Source organism: Eurypyga helias, unplaced genomic scaffold (genome assembly GCF_000690775.1).
Source record: "Eurypyga helias isolate BGI_N326 unplaced genomic scaffold, ASM69077v1 scaffold18558, whole genome shotgun sequence".
Taxonomy (NCBI): Eukaryota; Metazoa; Chordata; class Aves; order Eurypygiformes; family Eurypygidae; genus Eurypyga; species Eurypyga helias.
In genome coordinates, this window is record NW_010265154.1 from 24,219 (window position 1) to 40,340 (window position 16,122).

General features: G+C 48.7%; 1 protein-coding gene across 1 annotated transcript in view; it reads right to left on the minus strand.

Annotated features, from left to right (window-relative positions):
- The window catches only part of ILDR2 (immunoglobulin-like domain containing receptor 2), a 32,521-nt gene extending 17,431 nt beyond the window's left edge, over nucleotides 1–15,090 (minus strand). The window contains exons 1-3 of the mRNA XM_010156638.1: nucleotides 15,030–15,090; nucleotides 7,532–7,864; nucleotides 6,344–6,463 (exon numbers count right to left, since the gene is read on the minus strand). Coding sequence (XP_010154940.1) covers nucleotides 6,344–6,463; nucleotides 7,532–7,864; nucleotides 15,030–15,090 — 514 coding nt within the window. The remainder of the gene's footprint in view (nucleotides 1–6,343; nucleotides 6,464–7,531; nucleotides 7,865–15,029) is intronic.
- Nucleotides 15,091–16,122: the final 1,032 nt, after the last annotated feature.

Genomic DNA, 16,122 nt, shown 5'->3' on the forward strand with positions numbered 1-16,122 from the left:
CTTGCTTTTTTTCTTAAGGAAACTTGAAGGTGGGGGGCTGGGGCTAGAAAGCAAGTAGTAGGGAGAAAACAATTCAGCAAACCGTCCTGCCAAGAGGCCATCTCACTGCACCACCTCTGTGCAGCGGCTCTGCCCGCCTGAGAAAAAGGACTGCAGGCACCCTGGGACACGGCCGGGCACGGCTGCCGAGCCGCAGCTCCACACCCCTGCAAGGGCTCCGTGTCCTCTGTGCAAGCTCTCGCCACTGAGCCCCAGCAGACACCCCCGGGGGAAAGAGGGGAATAGACTATGGCCCCGTTTACTAGGGTTGTCCCAGGCAGTTCTGCTGGAGGTAGGAGCTTGCCCTCATTCCAGCACAGATCTGGGACAGTCTCTATTCCCAGCATGCTGCTGCAGGGCTTTACCGCCCGCTCACCCCAAAGTACGAGGCACCCCACGAGCCCCTGGTCTGCACAGGCAGAGTGCAGCAGGAGAGGGCAGGGAGGAGCAATGGAAGAGGGAAAAGCCGAGGGGGCGCGGAGCAGCTCCAGAAGGTGCAGAGATACAGGAGGGGTGAGCGAGGACAGGAGTGAATAGACAGGAGGAGGGCGGGTGACAGCGAGAGAACAAGTAGCAGCGGATCGCGGGGAACGTGGAAACAGACAATTAGCAGAGAGTCTGCAGAGGAGAGAGACAAAAATAATTAGAGGAAGTGGTGCAGCTGAAAAGAAGCGATGACATGAGTAGAGCAGGCGCAGGTGCAGTCGGCAACATGGTAAATACTGGCAGCTGCACAGATGTGATAAACACTGGGCAAATATGGGAATACCTGTTGAATTGGTTTCTCTGCTGGGGGCTGCCTCCACAGCCCTAACTGCCGCAGTGGGCCTATGGGAGGCAACAGCTACAGAGGGAATTATTTCTTCCTTGGTGGCAGAAAACTCTGCTATGGCAAGAGGCCCCTGGCACAGGACACAGCCCCGAGGAGAGGCTGGAAAGGACAGGAGAGGAAGTGCGCCCCTTGTAAATCGGATACTTTTCTGAGGCAGCCGCTGTGAGATCTATTGGGAGAGTGTGGGTCTGCAATGAGTTCCTCTGTGCTCCGTCTGCACGGAGTAAACTTTATCCTTTCTTCCCATCCTTCTCTTCAATTGGAGGGAGAAACAGCAGCAGTCCTTCTTGGAGATCAAAGTTTTAGCAGGCAACAAAGACCTCCAAGGAGGCTGTTGCCATGGCTACCTTAGTAAAGGAGGTCTTTTAATCACGCCAGTCTCCTTTGTGAGCAGCGTGTGGCTGCCACTGGCAAATAAGAAGGAAAAGAGGGGTAAAAAACCTTGGCAAAAAGTAGCACTTCTAAATGGCGTGAAATAAATAACCAGGAGTAGCAAAGGCTAGGATGAGAGGGATCGGACCCATATTACAGAGGTGGCAGCGCCATGGTCCAGGGCAGGGAAGAAGCACCAAGCGAGGACAGGATGAGCACTTTGGGGGATGGAGGACATCAGCGGCCTTGCCGGCATCAATGCCTGTCCTGGATTTTGAAGTGGGGGGCTCCCGTGCCGATCACTTCCTTCGCCCACTGGCACTACCCACCCTCAGTCACCGAGGCACCCTCGGCAGGAAGCTGCCCACAGACACCTCCTTGGCTGAGATCTGGCCCTCTCATCCCCAACACGTGGCCAACAGCACTGACATCTCTGCCAACTGCTGTGACCAAGTGCTGGCTCAGATGCTACTGGCAGATTTTCAGCAACAGAGCAAAATCCTAAAACCATCGTCTTGTTAGGGAGAATTTTGCCAAGAACTCTTCCGTCTCCAAAACCACTTCAACTTTCATAATACAGTCTCTCCTGGCACACAAGAGACTCCAAACCTGGCTATATTTATACCAGCTATTGAGTCACTTTGCTGAGTAAGAACTGTCTTATTAGCATTGCGCGCCATACACACACACGTCCCAGTAGAGATTTGTCCTCTCTGAAAGCCAACGCATGTCTCCATTAGTACATTAATTACTGTGCAATATGCTGTGTGTATATGTATCTACATTCTTCCCGACCTATGGGTGTTAGACTTGATAAATTTGGGGTTTAGCCTGTATCAATACTGGCTGGTGATAAAAACTGACAAAGATGTCAGTTAACTTAACCAATGTTAAGTGCTAGCTGGCTTCGGAAATGAACATAAACCTCAAGTGCTAATTGTTGTTATTTAAAGCATAACAACGGTAGAAGCTGAATCTTCCAAAGGACTAATTATAAAATGATGTTTCACTAATATATAGTTTATGTAGTATTAGCTGCCGAATTGGATGGAAAAAATAAGCAGGCGATAGCTGTTTAGCAAAGCACATGGAGAACCAAGCAAAGCGTCAAACCAACAACTGTGATTAGCAGATCACTCTCCTGCCTCTTACAGGAACTTGACACATCCTTGGGAACGAAGCCACTGTTTCCTGAAGCACGTCTAAGCTACGTAAAACCTCATAACGCCACCACTGCCGAGTCTGCGCAGACCTACGCGCCTCAGGGTGGCCAGCTGTGCGCCTAGCTGTACCTGCGGCCACTGCTCTGCAACTCTGCCAGCTCAGGAAGGGAGCAGTACAGCTGCTTTCACAGCACCCTGCACCTGATCAGAGACTTCTGGCTCTCGGAAAGGCTTACTGGGTTCCATGCAATCCTGTGCAATTAAGTTAAACTGCTTCCTGATGTGAGCTGGGACACGTGAAGGCCGGATGGGGTATCCACTGGCACTGCTCTCTGCTTCTGAAGCGAAGGTTACTCCTGGCACCCTGCATCCACTGCACCGATACACCTGCAGCTCCTTTCAACAGTGGCTGCAAGGAACGGCGTTACTGAAGCCCAGTGACACCCCCTCACGAAAAGCAGCGCAGAGGGGCTACCAATAACAACGTGCTTAATAGCACCGACGGTGTTTCAAGAAGCAGGACACTCAGCTGCTAGCTCCTAAGATTGAAATGTAGACTTCCTTAAATTTAGGATTCAGCCTTGTTGATTCAACCACATCAGTTCTAAAAAATACAAATATGTAAAGTTGTAAATGGATTCACCAGCCAGCTGAAATATCAGCAAAGGGTTCTACATTTCTGGTAAAACACGAGTGCAGAGAGCATCACCCAACCCCTGATGGGGATTGCTAAGCTCTGTACTAGTCCAGTCATGCCACAGCAGAAGCGGAGTTCAGACGGTTGGTTTCCAGCACACTAGATCCCCTTGGGAGATTCCAAATGCCACCAAAATACAAGTATTTATTAAAAGTGTAATGGCATTTTTAAATTTAAATTCCTTCCTTACTCACTACCAGCCAATCTCCTTCTGTCTTTCTGAGGGACAGAGGTTGCTATGCCTCTTCCCTTGCCGATGCCGATTCCGTTAGAGAGGGTTAAAGTCCCTGACTAAGCAAAACCTAGTGAATGGTCTTTTCAGCAAAGCACATAAGCACATGCTTAACATCAGGTACGCTTCATAAATCCTATCAGCTTTGCTGAGCACAAATGGATACAAACAAATGCTTATGTGCTGTTCTGAAATAGGTGCAAAATGCACATGGGATTCTTGGACGGTACCTAGAGGCCTCCAGCCCCCCTTGTGTGTCAACATGACGCATCCCGGTGACAAAACTCAACACAATCCCATCACAACCCAGGCTGACCAGCTGCTCAGACTTCCCTGGAAGTCTCTGTGCTTGTTTCCCTAAGAGAAAAGGAATACTGTTAATTTTCTCAGGTTTTGGATTTTGCTCCATCTTGTGATAAGGCAGCGTTTGCCCAATTTTTAATGCTGCATCTCACTATATAAAAGCAGGATCCACCACTTCTAGCTAAGCAAGTTTCCTTTAATTTCTTGATGCTGTTTGGTATCTACCATTTTTGCCTCTCAGATCTTTCAAGGTTTCCATATGATATTAAACTTCCCTGTCCAGCAGAATCTTTCTGCAACCTAAACACACCTTTCGATCTTGACATTAACAGGAAACCACTAGAAGGGATAGTTTCCTATTTCCTTTTCTGTTCTGATTTTTCTGTCTTCTGATAACATGAATGGGTAGAACCTCTGCTCTGTTCAAAATTCTAATCTATGCTTAAATCATGCAGCAGCCTCAAAATAAGCAATGTAAATTATGTTTGAAAGACCACCATCAGCAGGGAGCAAACAGTGATGTGCCGTGGGAATCAATCTCCCGCGGATGCTATCCCTCTGCTGGCTCCAGCCGCTCCAACAGGGAATCTGGGTTGCACCCAAAGAGCAGCAAACAGCAAACAAAATCCTTTTACCATGCGTCCCCTAGGACTGTGGAATCACTCAGATCTACATCTGTATTCACTGTCTCCCTGCAAGCCACTAATACCTAGCAGAACGGTGGGATGGAATGACAAATGTCCCAGAAGATGCCAGAATATTAAGAAATGGTATTTTCACCACTGGCTGCTTCCTCTTTTAGCCATCAAAGGGGAGGGGAAAAGGAAGAAAAAACACCAGCAAAGGCAGAAGGAAGAGAGTAAGGTGGAAAGCAGAGGGAAGGAGGGAAGAAAAAAAAGAAAAATGGGTAGGTAACCTGGAATTGCTCCGAAAGCTGGAATGTTGCCTCCGTACACACTACTCAGGAAAAGAAATACACACAGGCTGTGCCAAACAGCACGAGGCAGAAGAAAGTATGCCCACGACAAGTATGCTTTCTGCTGCTGCCAAACTTAGAAGGGTGCTGCGCAAAGTGCAAGGTCAGACCCCCGGGCTGCGGTGAACAGGAAAGCAGAAGTCACGGTAACCCAGCCTAGGCTACGTGCTTCCTCCCAGCATAACCACAACAAACGGGGGCTGGGGACATCATCAAGCCAGCCTCAGAAGAGGGGATTTCTTTGTCTTCCCCCCCTCCAGAGTCTTCTGTACACACTGAAGAACAGATTCTTCCTGTTACCATGGCACTGTTTCATCACTGGTGCCTGAGTGCAGTTGTAGACACAGAGAAGACACCAGATCCCGGACAGGAAGGTGAAGAGGGGACAAAATTGAGCAGCCCATGACCATGTAGCCACAGTCAGCTCCTCTGGAGAGGCCACTAACACTGCCATCTGGCAGAGATAACCTCCCCTGAACCAGCATGGGTCAGCCTTGGGCCTGTTGTTAACTACCACATGATACACAGTCACACTGTGGATCTAGACAGGGGTATGACACCGTCTTCAGGAGGCACCCATTCTCCAATTGTCCATTGCTTGACTGACATGTGAAGGAGGGAGGGGAGGTGATGGCATTGTCATAATCACTCACCCAAGACATTCAACCTGGTTTACTTTGTGATGACAACTACAGCTCCAAATACAAATGCCAATTAAACTCCGACCCTAGCCATGAGAGCAAGGGCACTCGACAGACACGTTCCATTGTATGCTTCTACGCTGTCACCCGCACGCTACAGACCCAAGCTTTTTAAGGTTTCCTTCACAGCCGTACAGAATCTGTACACCCAAGCACCGTGCAAGCACGCTGATCAGACATTGGTTTCAGCAGCTCTTAAGGTAAGTCAAAAGAACTCAGTCTTACTCCCCTGGCATAGGCTAGGGGTGAAGTCCTACAGCTGGCTCAAGGCAGTGTCAACAAACTCCCCCGAAGGGCCTGTTCCACTCTGCTTTGCTCCCCTAGCTGGGATGGGTGCTTTTTTGACCTTTACAGTGAGCTGGACTGTGGAAGCCACGACTAAAAGCTAACCCTGCAAATAGGAAAGAAACCCATCCTGCTCACCGCACTGCTCAAGGGAGCTTAACAGAAACACAGAGCCAAGCGTGCATACCGCAGAGGGAACAGGCCCTTTCAGCAACAGCAACAGCTTAGACCTGATTAGGGCGATTGTGAAACTGCACTTCTAACTGGACAAGTGTAACTAGGCAGGCAGAAAAATCTCCCAAGTCGACATTCAAGCAGATAAACATCCTCACAGGTCAGACAAGTGGGATGGAGGGAACATTAAAAGACTACATAAAGATTTCATGTCTTCTGGGTGTCTACTTTTACAAAACTCTGTCTCAAGTGTTCACTTTGCTGCAAGTTCATTGTTTTATGCCTTAAAAACAAGGGTGCTAACTTTCCACAGCCCCGCACTTTCTGTAGTCGTTTACGCCTGTGTAACGTGCGAGCGGTGTGGGTGTAAACACTACTATTCTGGTTTGGTAGTGTTTGCCACCCACTTGGCCTAGGTGTGAACGACTGCACAAGGTGCAAGGCGATGGGGAAGGCACCGCGGGCACTGTTTCACATAGCTCTTACACCCAGAGTAATGTGGTGCACCAATATGTAAGGAAAGAGACCTCAGCTACCTGCTGAAAAAGCAATCTGCCAAGAGGGCTTACCAAGCACAAGCAGCTCCACCGACTCTTCATTCTTGCCCTCCACATCATCCGGTGTGATAATGAGGCAGTAATAGAGCCCACTGTCTCCCCACATCAACTTCCCAATCTGCAGGTCTGCATCTGAAAGGCAAAAAGGACAAGTCAGGCTTTCTCTCCAGCACCTACAGGAAGATTGAAGTGCTCAAAGCGCTGGGTCTGCCTCCACGTCCCAAATCCATTTCACTTCCTTGCTGAGAAGGGGGGTTAACCTCACCCAGAATATCACAGTATTCAGGAAAAAACAACAGGCTCAGGACTCTGTGGCTGTAAGTGGGAACACAGGTAACACCAGAGGCAGCTCACTGCAAGTGCTGAGAGCAGAAAGGGTAACTAATGCCACTCTCTGCCCTTCCCGCCACCTACATCCTGGGACCCCAACAGTATCTGTGCTGTGCAAAAAGGGCTTAGACAGCACTTCAGCCATCTGCCAAAGAGGTTACACAGAGAGTAAGGAAAACTCTCCCCCTTGCTGAGCCTGATCGCACGCTCTCCACACCAAGGAGCCTCCTCTTCTGGGTAGGTAGTCTCCCAAGACAAGCAGAAGCCTTGTACTTTTGAGGGACAAGGTTTCGCACACAGCCCAAATGTTTAAGGACCCTGCCCCCCCCTTCTCCAACCAACTTGACTTCACCCCATGCAAGTCTCTTCCTTTCACACTGCCCAAGGCTGTGTGGGTTAAGGTTCATGACAGGTAAGCTGGTGAAGTCCAGAATTGAGCAACATGAGGTACAGACTAATTTTTGTATTTTGAAACTGGGAAAAAAAGCAGCAGAGTTTGCAAGGAAGAAAAACCTAGCCCACGGAGACTGAATTCATACCTCCCTTGCTGGCTTATCTTTGTTAAGGAAAATCTACATACAGAGCAATACGCAGAAGCCAGGAATAAAAACATTCTGTTTTATCAAAGGGAAAAGAATACTGCATCAGGGATGGAGACCTACATGGAGCTGGACAAAGGGACGCGGCAAAGGAAATGGCCTTTGGATCTAGGGTTGGTTGGTTGAATCCTAACGTCCGACATACAACAGCTCCCTTCCAGCAGCCTTTTCTAAGGGAGCTAACTGAACAATTATTGTCAGCCTCCGGTATCCCAAGTTGCTAAGGGCCCATTCCAACGCCCACCAAGCACCACCAGGGTAGAAGAGTTACCGTGGACAATGCTGACATCTCTTTCCTTATAGAAGTCCCCTATAGTGACGGCAGAGCCTTGTTTGGAGGCCACGACACGGACTGTCCTCCTGCTGTCCACACAGTCCAGGTAGGGATCCCAGTCCAGGTTCCTCTTGCTCATCGTTTGTAAGCCAGAAGTCGCCATGCCCAAAGCTTCTCCCACCCGGTCCTGGCAGTAAGACTTAAACCTCCACTGTACCACAGCTGGTTGGGTGGAAGAAGTAGAGAAATGGCATCGAAGCAGAGCAGGCTGAAACAGCATGGCCACCTTCTTCTTCTCAGGCACGGTGACCTGCAGTCCTTCCACCTCAGCTAGAAGGCAAACACATGAGTGTCATACGTCTTGGCATTGCTTGAAGAGGGAGCTCTTACATTTTATCACAGCATCATTCTCCCCCACATACATAAAATTGAAACAGCCGCCCATTTCAGGTGCCAGGGCATAATACTCCTCAGTGTATGTAAGCACAGATGTTGGCAGCAGGAGTAAGTTTGCTTTTTTCACAGCCTATGGCCATGAGGAAAAATACAGCATGGTATCCTTACACCCCATGGAGACCCTAACACAGCGGCATGACGATTCACAGCTTCTGTGGCAGGTTCACAGGTTAGAAAGAGATATTTTAGGGGTGGCCACACTCCATTTCTACAGTAGGTCAGCCAAGGGGCCAGATCCTGAGTTCATAACAATCCCAATGCAGAATAAGTCACCCCCCTCCCAATTTTGGTGGCATCACACCTCCTCTTTTAAAGTCACGCAACACACAGTGCCTGGCCCAGCTTGGTGTGCACTGGTGCCCAGTTAGTGCTGCTCGCTCTGCCAAACTCTAGAGATGCACAAAGGAATGGATCCAAATTGCACAGCTCCTGTCAGGACTGGCACGGAGCACCGAGAGAAATTGCTCCACGTGGGAGGTGCAGAGAAAAATGGCCCAAACACTCAAGTTGTTCACATTCCCAGGGAGGAGATGGATCTCCACATGTAATGTTTATCTACCAGCTGACAGGAGAGCTGCAGCCTGGAGCTGATGTATTAAGGCCTCAGGGAAGACGCACGGGACTGCTGCCACATCCTTGCGTAGCTTAGGGAGAAGCCGAGAGTCAGTGAGCAATGCCAGCAGAGAGCCCTTGGGAGAGCAAGGTACTCCATCTACCCGCGGGGGAACGGCCAAAACCTCCCACGCACGCCCTTCATCGCTTCCCTCCTTGCGCTGCAGGCAGCAAGGACTGAGAGCACTTACACAACTCTGGAAACACACGCTGACACTTTCCCAAGTGGGGATGTGTCAGCCCGGAGGCACAGAAACAGCCCAGGAGCAAGGGGAGAGGGGAGCATCTGAGAAAGAGGATGGTTGTAACCAGGGATGCTCTCTGCAGCTGAGGGGCACCAGGGCCTGAGAAAAGGGAACCAGTTTCGGGGCAGGAAAAGTTGACGATGGCAGCTCCCTACACCCAGCTACCATACAGCCCAAGGCCCAGAGCAGTGCACCGTGAAAAAGAGAAAGAGACAGAAGGAAACATTCAAGAGAATAAAGCAGAAGAGGATGTTTACCCAACATCAGGAGGGACTGATGGACTCAGGGGTTGCTGATGGAGGAATGAAAGACTGAGGACAAAGAAAGGCCTCCTGATGTCGGCAAGCAGTAGGAGAGAAGGGCAAATGCCAAGAAAGGAGAAAACACAGAGTAAGGATAAAGTATCAGGGTAAGTACAGGAAGCAACAGGGATAAGCAGGACAACAGTCATGGAAGCAGGAAGCTTACGTTCAGCTGGAAGAAGCTGAAGAAGGTGTCTCAGCCTTAGGTCAAAATAATTTCAAAGGCTGGAGCCAGGTTGCAGGAGATTAAGAAACGACATAAAGATGAGAAGAAATGGAGTCAGCAAAAATAAACCACCCACTCCAGAAACTAGAGATGAAAAGGAGATGGAAGCTGGCAAAAGAAAGTGAAATGACAGGAGATATCTTTAGGTTGGGAGAAAAAAAGAGGCATAGACTAAAGCACTGGAGCTTAAAGCAGACAGAGAGCAATAAATGCATCAACAGTTTGACAGCAGCAGCCGTGAAGGGACAAGGTCAAGCTGGAGCCAACTGCAGACCTGAAAAGCAAAAGCAAGCAAAGATCTCATCATCAGGAGCCAGAACCAAGAGGTTGGACCAACACTTAATATTCATTTCAACAGGTTATCAGCATCCAAACTATAAATCACAATGAAATCTATGAACACCAGTCAGGGGATAAAAGCACGGTATGGTCAGAACCTAAGGGAAAGTGTATTTCAGAGAGGCAAGATAGTCACTGACACAGTTACTAATCTAGGCAGGATTTGACCCTGGGGACTACTGCGTGACGGCTTGCAGGGTGCAAGGGTGCTATGGCATTTGCACAGAAACACTGTACTATGCATATAAGGAACATCACACATATCGCACCTGTGCCATGTGGAAGTTGCACGGGAGGTGTCATTAGTTCTGCCAGAAGGGTCTGGACCCAAATCCAAGCACTGAAAGGTGGGTGTTCTCCAGAGCACCCTGAAACACAGCTGAGGTCCCAAGATGCTCCCACAGGAGAGGCAGGGGCACAAGGCACAGGTTGCCCAGAGAAGCTGTGGATGCCCTGGAAGTGTTCAAGGCCAGGCTGGATGAGGCTTTGAGCAACCTGGTCTAGTGGAAGGTGTCCCTGCCCATGGCAGGGGGGTTGGAACTAGATGGTCTTTAAGGTCCCTTCCAACCCAAACCATTCTGTGATTCTATGAGGCAGATCCTCCACCTTCCCAAGGCGCAGGCACAGACATAACTCAAGAAGTGCCAGCTGGGTTGTTTCTGCCAGGCATCCTGTTCCCGGAGACAAGAGGGGCCAAGTGGCACTAAGGGAATGTCACCACTTGCTTCTTAAGGTGAACCAAGTGGTGACGTTGCCTTATTCTCGCCTCTCCAGAGACACAAGCTTCCCAGGTTGCATCTGAATGCAAGAAGCATGAGGAACACCTTGAAAAACAAATGGGTCTAGGCCAGACCTGAATCTGGCAACTCTGTGCCTGACCCCAGGCAGACTGTGGCCAAAGCCAGCATGTCACATGGGCTGATCAAGTGACTCATCACGTTACTTCTGCTTCAAGCACAAAACGGTGACACAGTGAACATTCAGAGCTTTCCCTTGTGAACGAAGTATGCTCGTCAGTAAACACAGCGCTTTCAGCTACCCATGCACCACGGCCCTCCTTCCCGGTTAATGAGATTAATGAGTTTGGCAAGCCAGGGACTGCTTTAATAAATGATTAGCTGAGCTTTAGCAATTCTCATCTGACTAACTTTCCCCACCCCACCCCCATGTGAATGTCTATATCAAGAAAAGAAAAGCAGCTTTTGGGAAAATACAGGAATTCTTTTTCTATCCAAAAGCATTTGGGAGATGTGCTGTAAATTATCTGCCATCTTCTATATCCTATCCCAAGCTCTTTATTAACTTCCAAAGTATTCTTTTCGGATTCCTTCCAGAAATAGCATTTAAGGGCAACACAGTGCCTCAGACTGGGAGACTGGCACAGTGGAAACTCTACATCTATTTAAGTCAAATTATACATAATTATATATGGCTAAACTGGGAAATTATACACCTGTTACTTCCTCTGCCCCAAAAAGAAGTCGCAACCAGTTCGTGTAATGCGTCACTGCTGTGCGAGCGTCCATCAGGAAGGCCAACAGGATGTTCGGCCGCCTGAAGACAAGGTGGTGGCTTTACACCTGCCAGTTATGTCCACGCACATGAATTACAGGGGTCTGCTTAGGACTTTTCCAACTTCCAGAAGAAACTGCTGACCTCAAAAATCCTCAAGAGACAAGCCAAGACAAGAAAAGCTTCAGCTGTATCACAGGCTGAACTCTGGGCTGTTTATACAGCAAAGCAGAAAAGAGTGAAAGATATGAAAAAGGATGACAAGCTCGGTGACAGCGCCGTGGTTGCTCTTTGTCTAGTTTAAGACACGCAGGACTAAAAAGAAACTGAACTGTGCTCTGCTATGTTTTGACTAATGCACACAGAGCAAGATTAGCCCTTATTTCAGAAGCATCACAGAAATTTAATTCCTGCACTCCAGAGATCCAACCTGTTCATTGTGAATTTCAGCATGTTTGCACTTTCGCAGGAAAAAGCCAGCTCGTGGGAGTCTCATGACGACGTGACAATGTTGCTTTCCTTCTTTATTGTTCTCCTAAATCCCCAAAAAAAAGGCCTGCCAATATTAATGAAGTGCATCTTAAAAACACCGGTATCTTATTCTCAGAAAATAAAAAAAAATCCAGGGTTTTGCGTGTCTGAGCACGTGTATGTATGCACTCCCAGAGAAAGAGCTTGAAAACAAGCATGCTTCAGACACGCAATCGCAGGGGTTTCATCTCTTTCTCACTGGCGATGTGTATTTGTCTCCTTGCTCTGATTCTGTTCCTAAACTGCCCTGGGATTACACATTCGAACTCTGCAAGCGACATTACGCACAAGCTGTCACTAATACATTTTAGTGGTGATTAATGAAAATTCCAGGAAGTGATTATAGAGGGAATACTTGTAAGGGTGCATTTGAGCCTTGTGAGCCAGATCTTCGTAAGCGCCTTCCGTGAGGTAAAGACAGAAGGCAATTGAGAGGTGATAACTTAGACCCTTGCTTTTCAGTTCCCCCCTGGAGAAGTTCATGCCTCCTTGAGGCTAGATGAATCCCAGGAAGATTTAGCTTCACTACATAGCCTCAAGTTAGCCTTTATGAACAGAATCATAGAATCATGGAATGGTTTGGGGGTTGGAAGGGCCCTTAAGGTCATCTAGGTAGAATAAAGTTGATCTGAAACACTAATCCCTGTAAATAATGGCAAAGTCAAACACCGCAGTTCAGTGTAACAGGTCTCAGACTCCATCCTTCAAGTGCGTAAAATAAGACTTGAGTCCAAGAGAAGGCAGCACACATTATTCTTCAGGTCAGCATGGGTCTCCCTACCTGTGCATGCATCACAGCCCTTTCTTTGCAATTATCTGTCTCACACTACCATTTGCCTGAGACACTACAGCTGATGCTATGAAACTACAAAAACTACAACCCCCAATTTCATGCACCTTTGTTGATGGGAGTGGCAGTTGTGCACACAGTAGAACAGAATTCCTTGGGCCCTAAACCAGGCACCCAAGCTATAGTCTAGGCGTAGTCTTCCTAAGAGCTTTGGCAGAAAAGCATACAATCACCAGTAAAAGACAGTGCTCCTAGGGTAGTTTATATGGCAGGGGGGTTGGAACTAGATGATCTTTAAGGTCCCTTCCAACCCAAATGATTCTATGATTCTGCATCACTTCCCCAAACAAAATAAACTGTTGGGCAAAAAGGATGCAGTATCATTCTTTTTTGTGCCTTGACTACTACACATCAATTACAAGCATCCTTTCTCCCCCCTGCTGAATACAGGCACACCATCCACACTTTCAGATGTGAATCAGGAAGTGCAAGATCTGGGCTCTCAGGCTCAGAAGTCAGAGATGACAAAGGGATGTGTAAACAGGTGAATGGAGAGCCAGTAGGGTCACTGAGACTGTGTTGCACAGGGTCTTGCCTACTCACGCTGGACTAAATCCAGCCCATGCTATTAATCAGCAAAAGCCATCAACATCAGATTGTGTTGAGTGGCTCATGGGAAATTAATTGGATGCCTTGCTCTGGTTCCTATCAGACCTGTATTCTTAGCTTGGTGGCCAGTAATTGCCATCTTGTTTAGCCAGCAAGAAACCAGCGCCTGAATAGGTCAGTTGCAGCTGAGGTGAAAGCCTGGCACTGCTGGCTTTCACTGGGAAATTCACAAAACTGGGAATTTCAGCTCCCGAACTGCTTAACCTAGAAGGGGACAAACCCAAAACAGTCCTAGAAAAGCATGGCCTTGCACACCCTGCAGAGCCCCAGTACAAAAACACTCCATGTAGGACACAGCCCAGACTCACAAACTGACTTCAGCGGACCAATACTGGACTATTCCTTGCTCTGCCTCATTCTCTGTGATGCTGTTCCCCAGGCGCCCCATGATCCTGACCTCTCTAGGGACGTACAAAGCCCTGGCATGGCATGGGTTGCACAGGGGCCTTCACAAGAGCTCAGGAGGTTTCATGGGCTTTTCTAGGTATCGGTCTCTTCACCAGCTTCCCTACGCTCACTATACTCTCTTATGACCTGCCCCTTTCACACATTCACAGAAGACAAAAACCAGCCTGTGAATAAAGGAAAAGAAATGGAAAGAGTCTCTCCAAGACTTACAACACCAAGCCATAACACCTGTCCTTGGGACGGCATTGGGATTTCCACTCGTGCTAGTCCCACTCAAGGTGATCTCACAGGAATAAAAAGTAAGAAAACCGTGAGATTTCTTCCCAGTTACACTACGCTTATGCTGTGCGCAGCCAGTAATACCTCAAATCAAGGCAGATAACAGTCCATCCATTTCTCTGCCTTCCCAAGAAGTCTGCTCAGCTGGCCAGGAAACAGCGAAGCACAACTGTGCTTCAGCATGCCCCCTCTGCTTGCTCTCCTCAACCATGGTTGGGAAAGCAGAGGCAGTAAATCTACCTGTCTTTGTAGTATACCATTGCATCGCAGTGGCTCTTGTGCATAGGGAGAGTAAACAGGTACCGAGTGCTCAATTACTGGTGAAAAATGACTTAACAGGGAGAGAAGATCACATTTTAATGTCGACAGTCTTCTAACTGTAACCTTTCCAAGTTTAGCCTGAGTGGTGAGGCAGAAAAAAAATTGCTGTGCTTGTTCTGTAGCTGAAACTGGAGTTCAGCCTCCAGTGCAATACTTCTCTCTAGTTTTAAATACATTAGGAATTACAGCATTAATAAGAATAATGGTAAACCTTAGTCATTCCAGAATCAAGCACTTGGTAGCTTACAAGAACCAGCTTTACACAGGGGCTTAAGGATACTTGACAAATTGTACCTTCTTTTTCTAGAATGAGAAGAACACAGTCCCACGCACATCCTATAGCCCATGACACTTCACAGGAAAGAATAAAGGATGAGCTGCTCTTCATCCTTTTGCTGTTGTTATTAAAACACTGGCTTTAGGCACGTGGGAGAGCAGGGCAGGAGGAAGACAAATCCACTGTACCTCACGCAGGATTTTTTGAAATCGCAGTAAGAAGCCACAATGCACAAAACGAAACAAAAGACAAATGCAAGAGCCAAAAATTAAAGACAAACAAAAGACAGAGACGAATTATTGCTGGGAGGAAAGGAACTGCAAGTACTGATTAGAAATTTCTCAGCCCACCTCGAGGAGGGAGGAGGGGAGAGCAGGGGGAGAGAGCCTCTCTTTCTCACTCCCTTTTGTCTCCCTGCTTCCTCCCCATCTCACACTCCGTCTCTTACCCTGGCCCCTCCACCTCCCAACCCCCACTGCTCTTTCCCAGAGCGGAGTGTACCACTGTGGCTGGATTAGGGCTCCTTACCTTGATGCAGACCTTTCATTCCTTTGCACAGCCACTGGGGAGAGGAAAATCTCGAATCCATGCTTGCCAGCCTCTCTCCCTTTGCTGTGCACACGGGTACACGCTCACACTCACACACCTTTGCTCGTTTGCTTTCTCTCAGCCATGAAAAAGGACAGCAGCGCCTTGCTCTACTGCTGGGCGGCAAGCGGCCGGGAGGCTGGAGGGCAGCAAGCTGACCCCGGCTGCCTCCATCTCTCAGCGCACGGCTATGGCTAACCTGTTGCCTGCCGGAAGCCTTTCCCTGCCGGCAGCAGCAGCGGCAGGCAGTCGTGTCTCAAAAGCCAAGGGCTAGAGGAGACTGGAAGGTCTTCCTGCTGCAGCAGTACCTCTCGCTCTGCACAGACCTTGCACGCTTCGAATGGCCGTCGCTGCCAGTAACCACAAACTACCTTTAATGGGGGCAGAAAGGTGTCAACAACCGTTTTAGCTTGATGGAAAAGTCCTAATCTAGCCAAACGTCTCCAGATAACGAACCTCTCTAAACAGAAGGAGGAATGTAATGTCATGTTTATCTACACCCTGTACTCCTTCACCAGCCCCTGGATGCTATTTATCAGCATGTCGCTATGGCTAGCAGGAAAGGAGCAGTACTTGCGGATGCACTGGCACTCCAGACCAACTCAGTGAAGTGGGATATGTTCTGAAGCGGCCCAACGGCAAGGAGAGAGGAAGGCAGGGAGCAAGGCAAGGAGGGAGGATGAGCTGGAAGCTGCCAAAGCCCCAGATGAGGCCGTGAAACCCTGGAAGGGAGCAGTAGGCAGGCACCGGTGTTGAGGATGACTCAGAGTGAAAAAGCAAGGAAAGGGGTGGGTGGGTGGTGGGAGAGAGGTGTTATGACTAAAAGCCGAATTTACTGCTTGTGAATCTTAAATCTGAATAGGAAGAGGGAAGAGCCTGAGGTCTTTTTTTTGTGGGATATATTGGTGATGGTGGGAAATACGTGCCACTTAACCCAAGTGCGTCTGTTCCTTCTGTCAGCCTGTAACCAGCCTGCCTGGCTCAGTCAGCCTGCTGCAGCCCTGCCGAAAGCCCCCCGGCTCCTGCCTGCTGC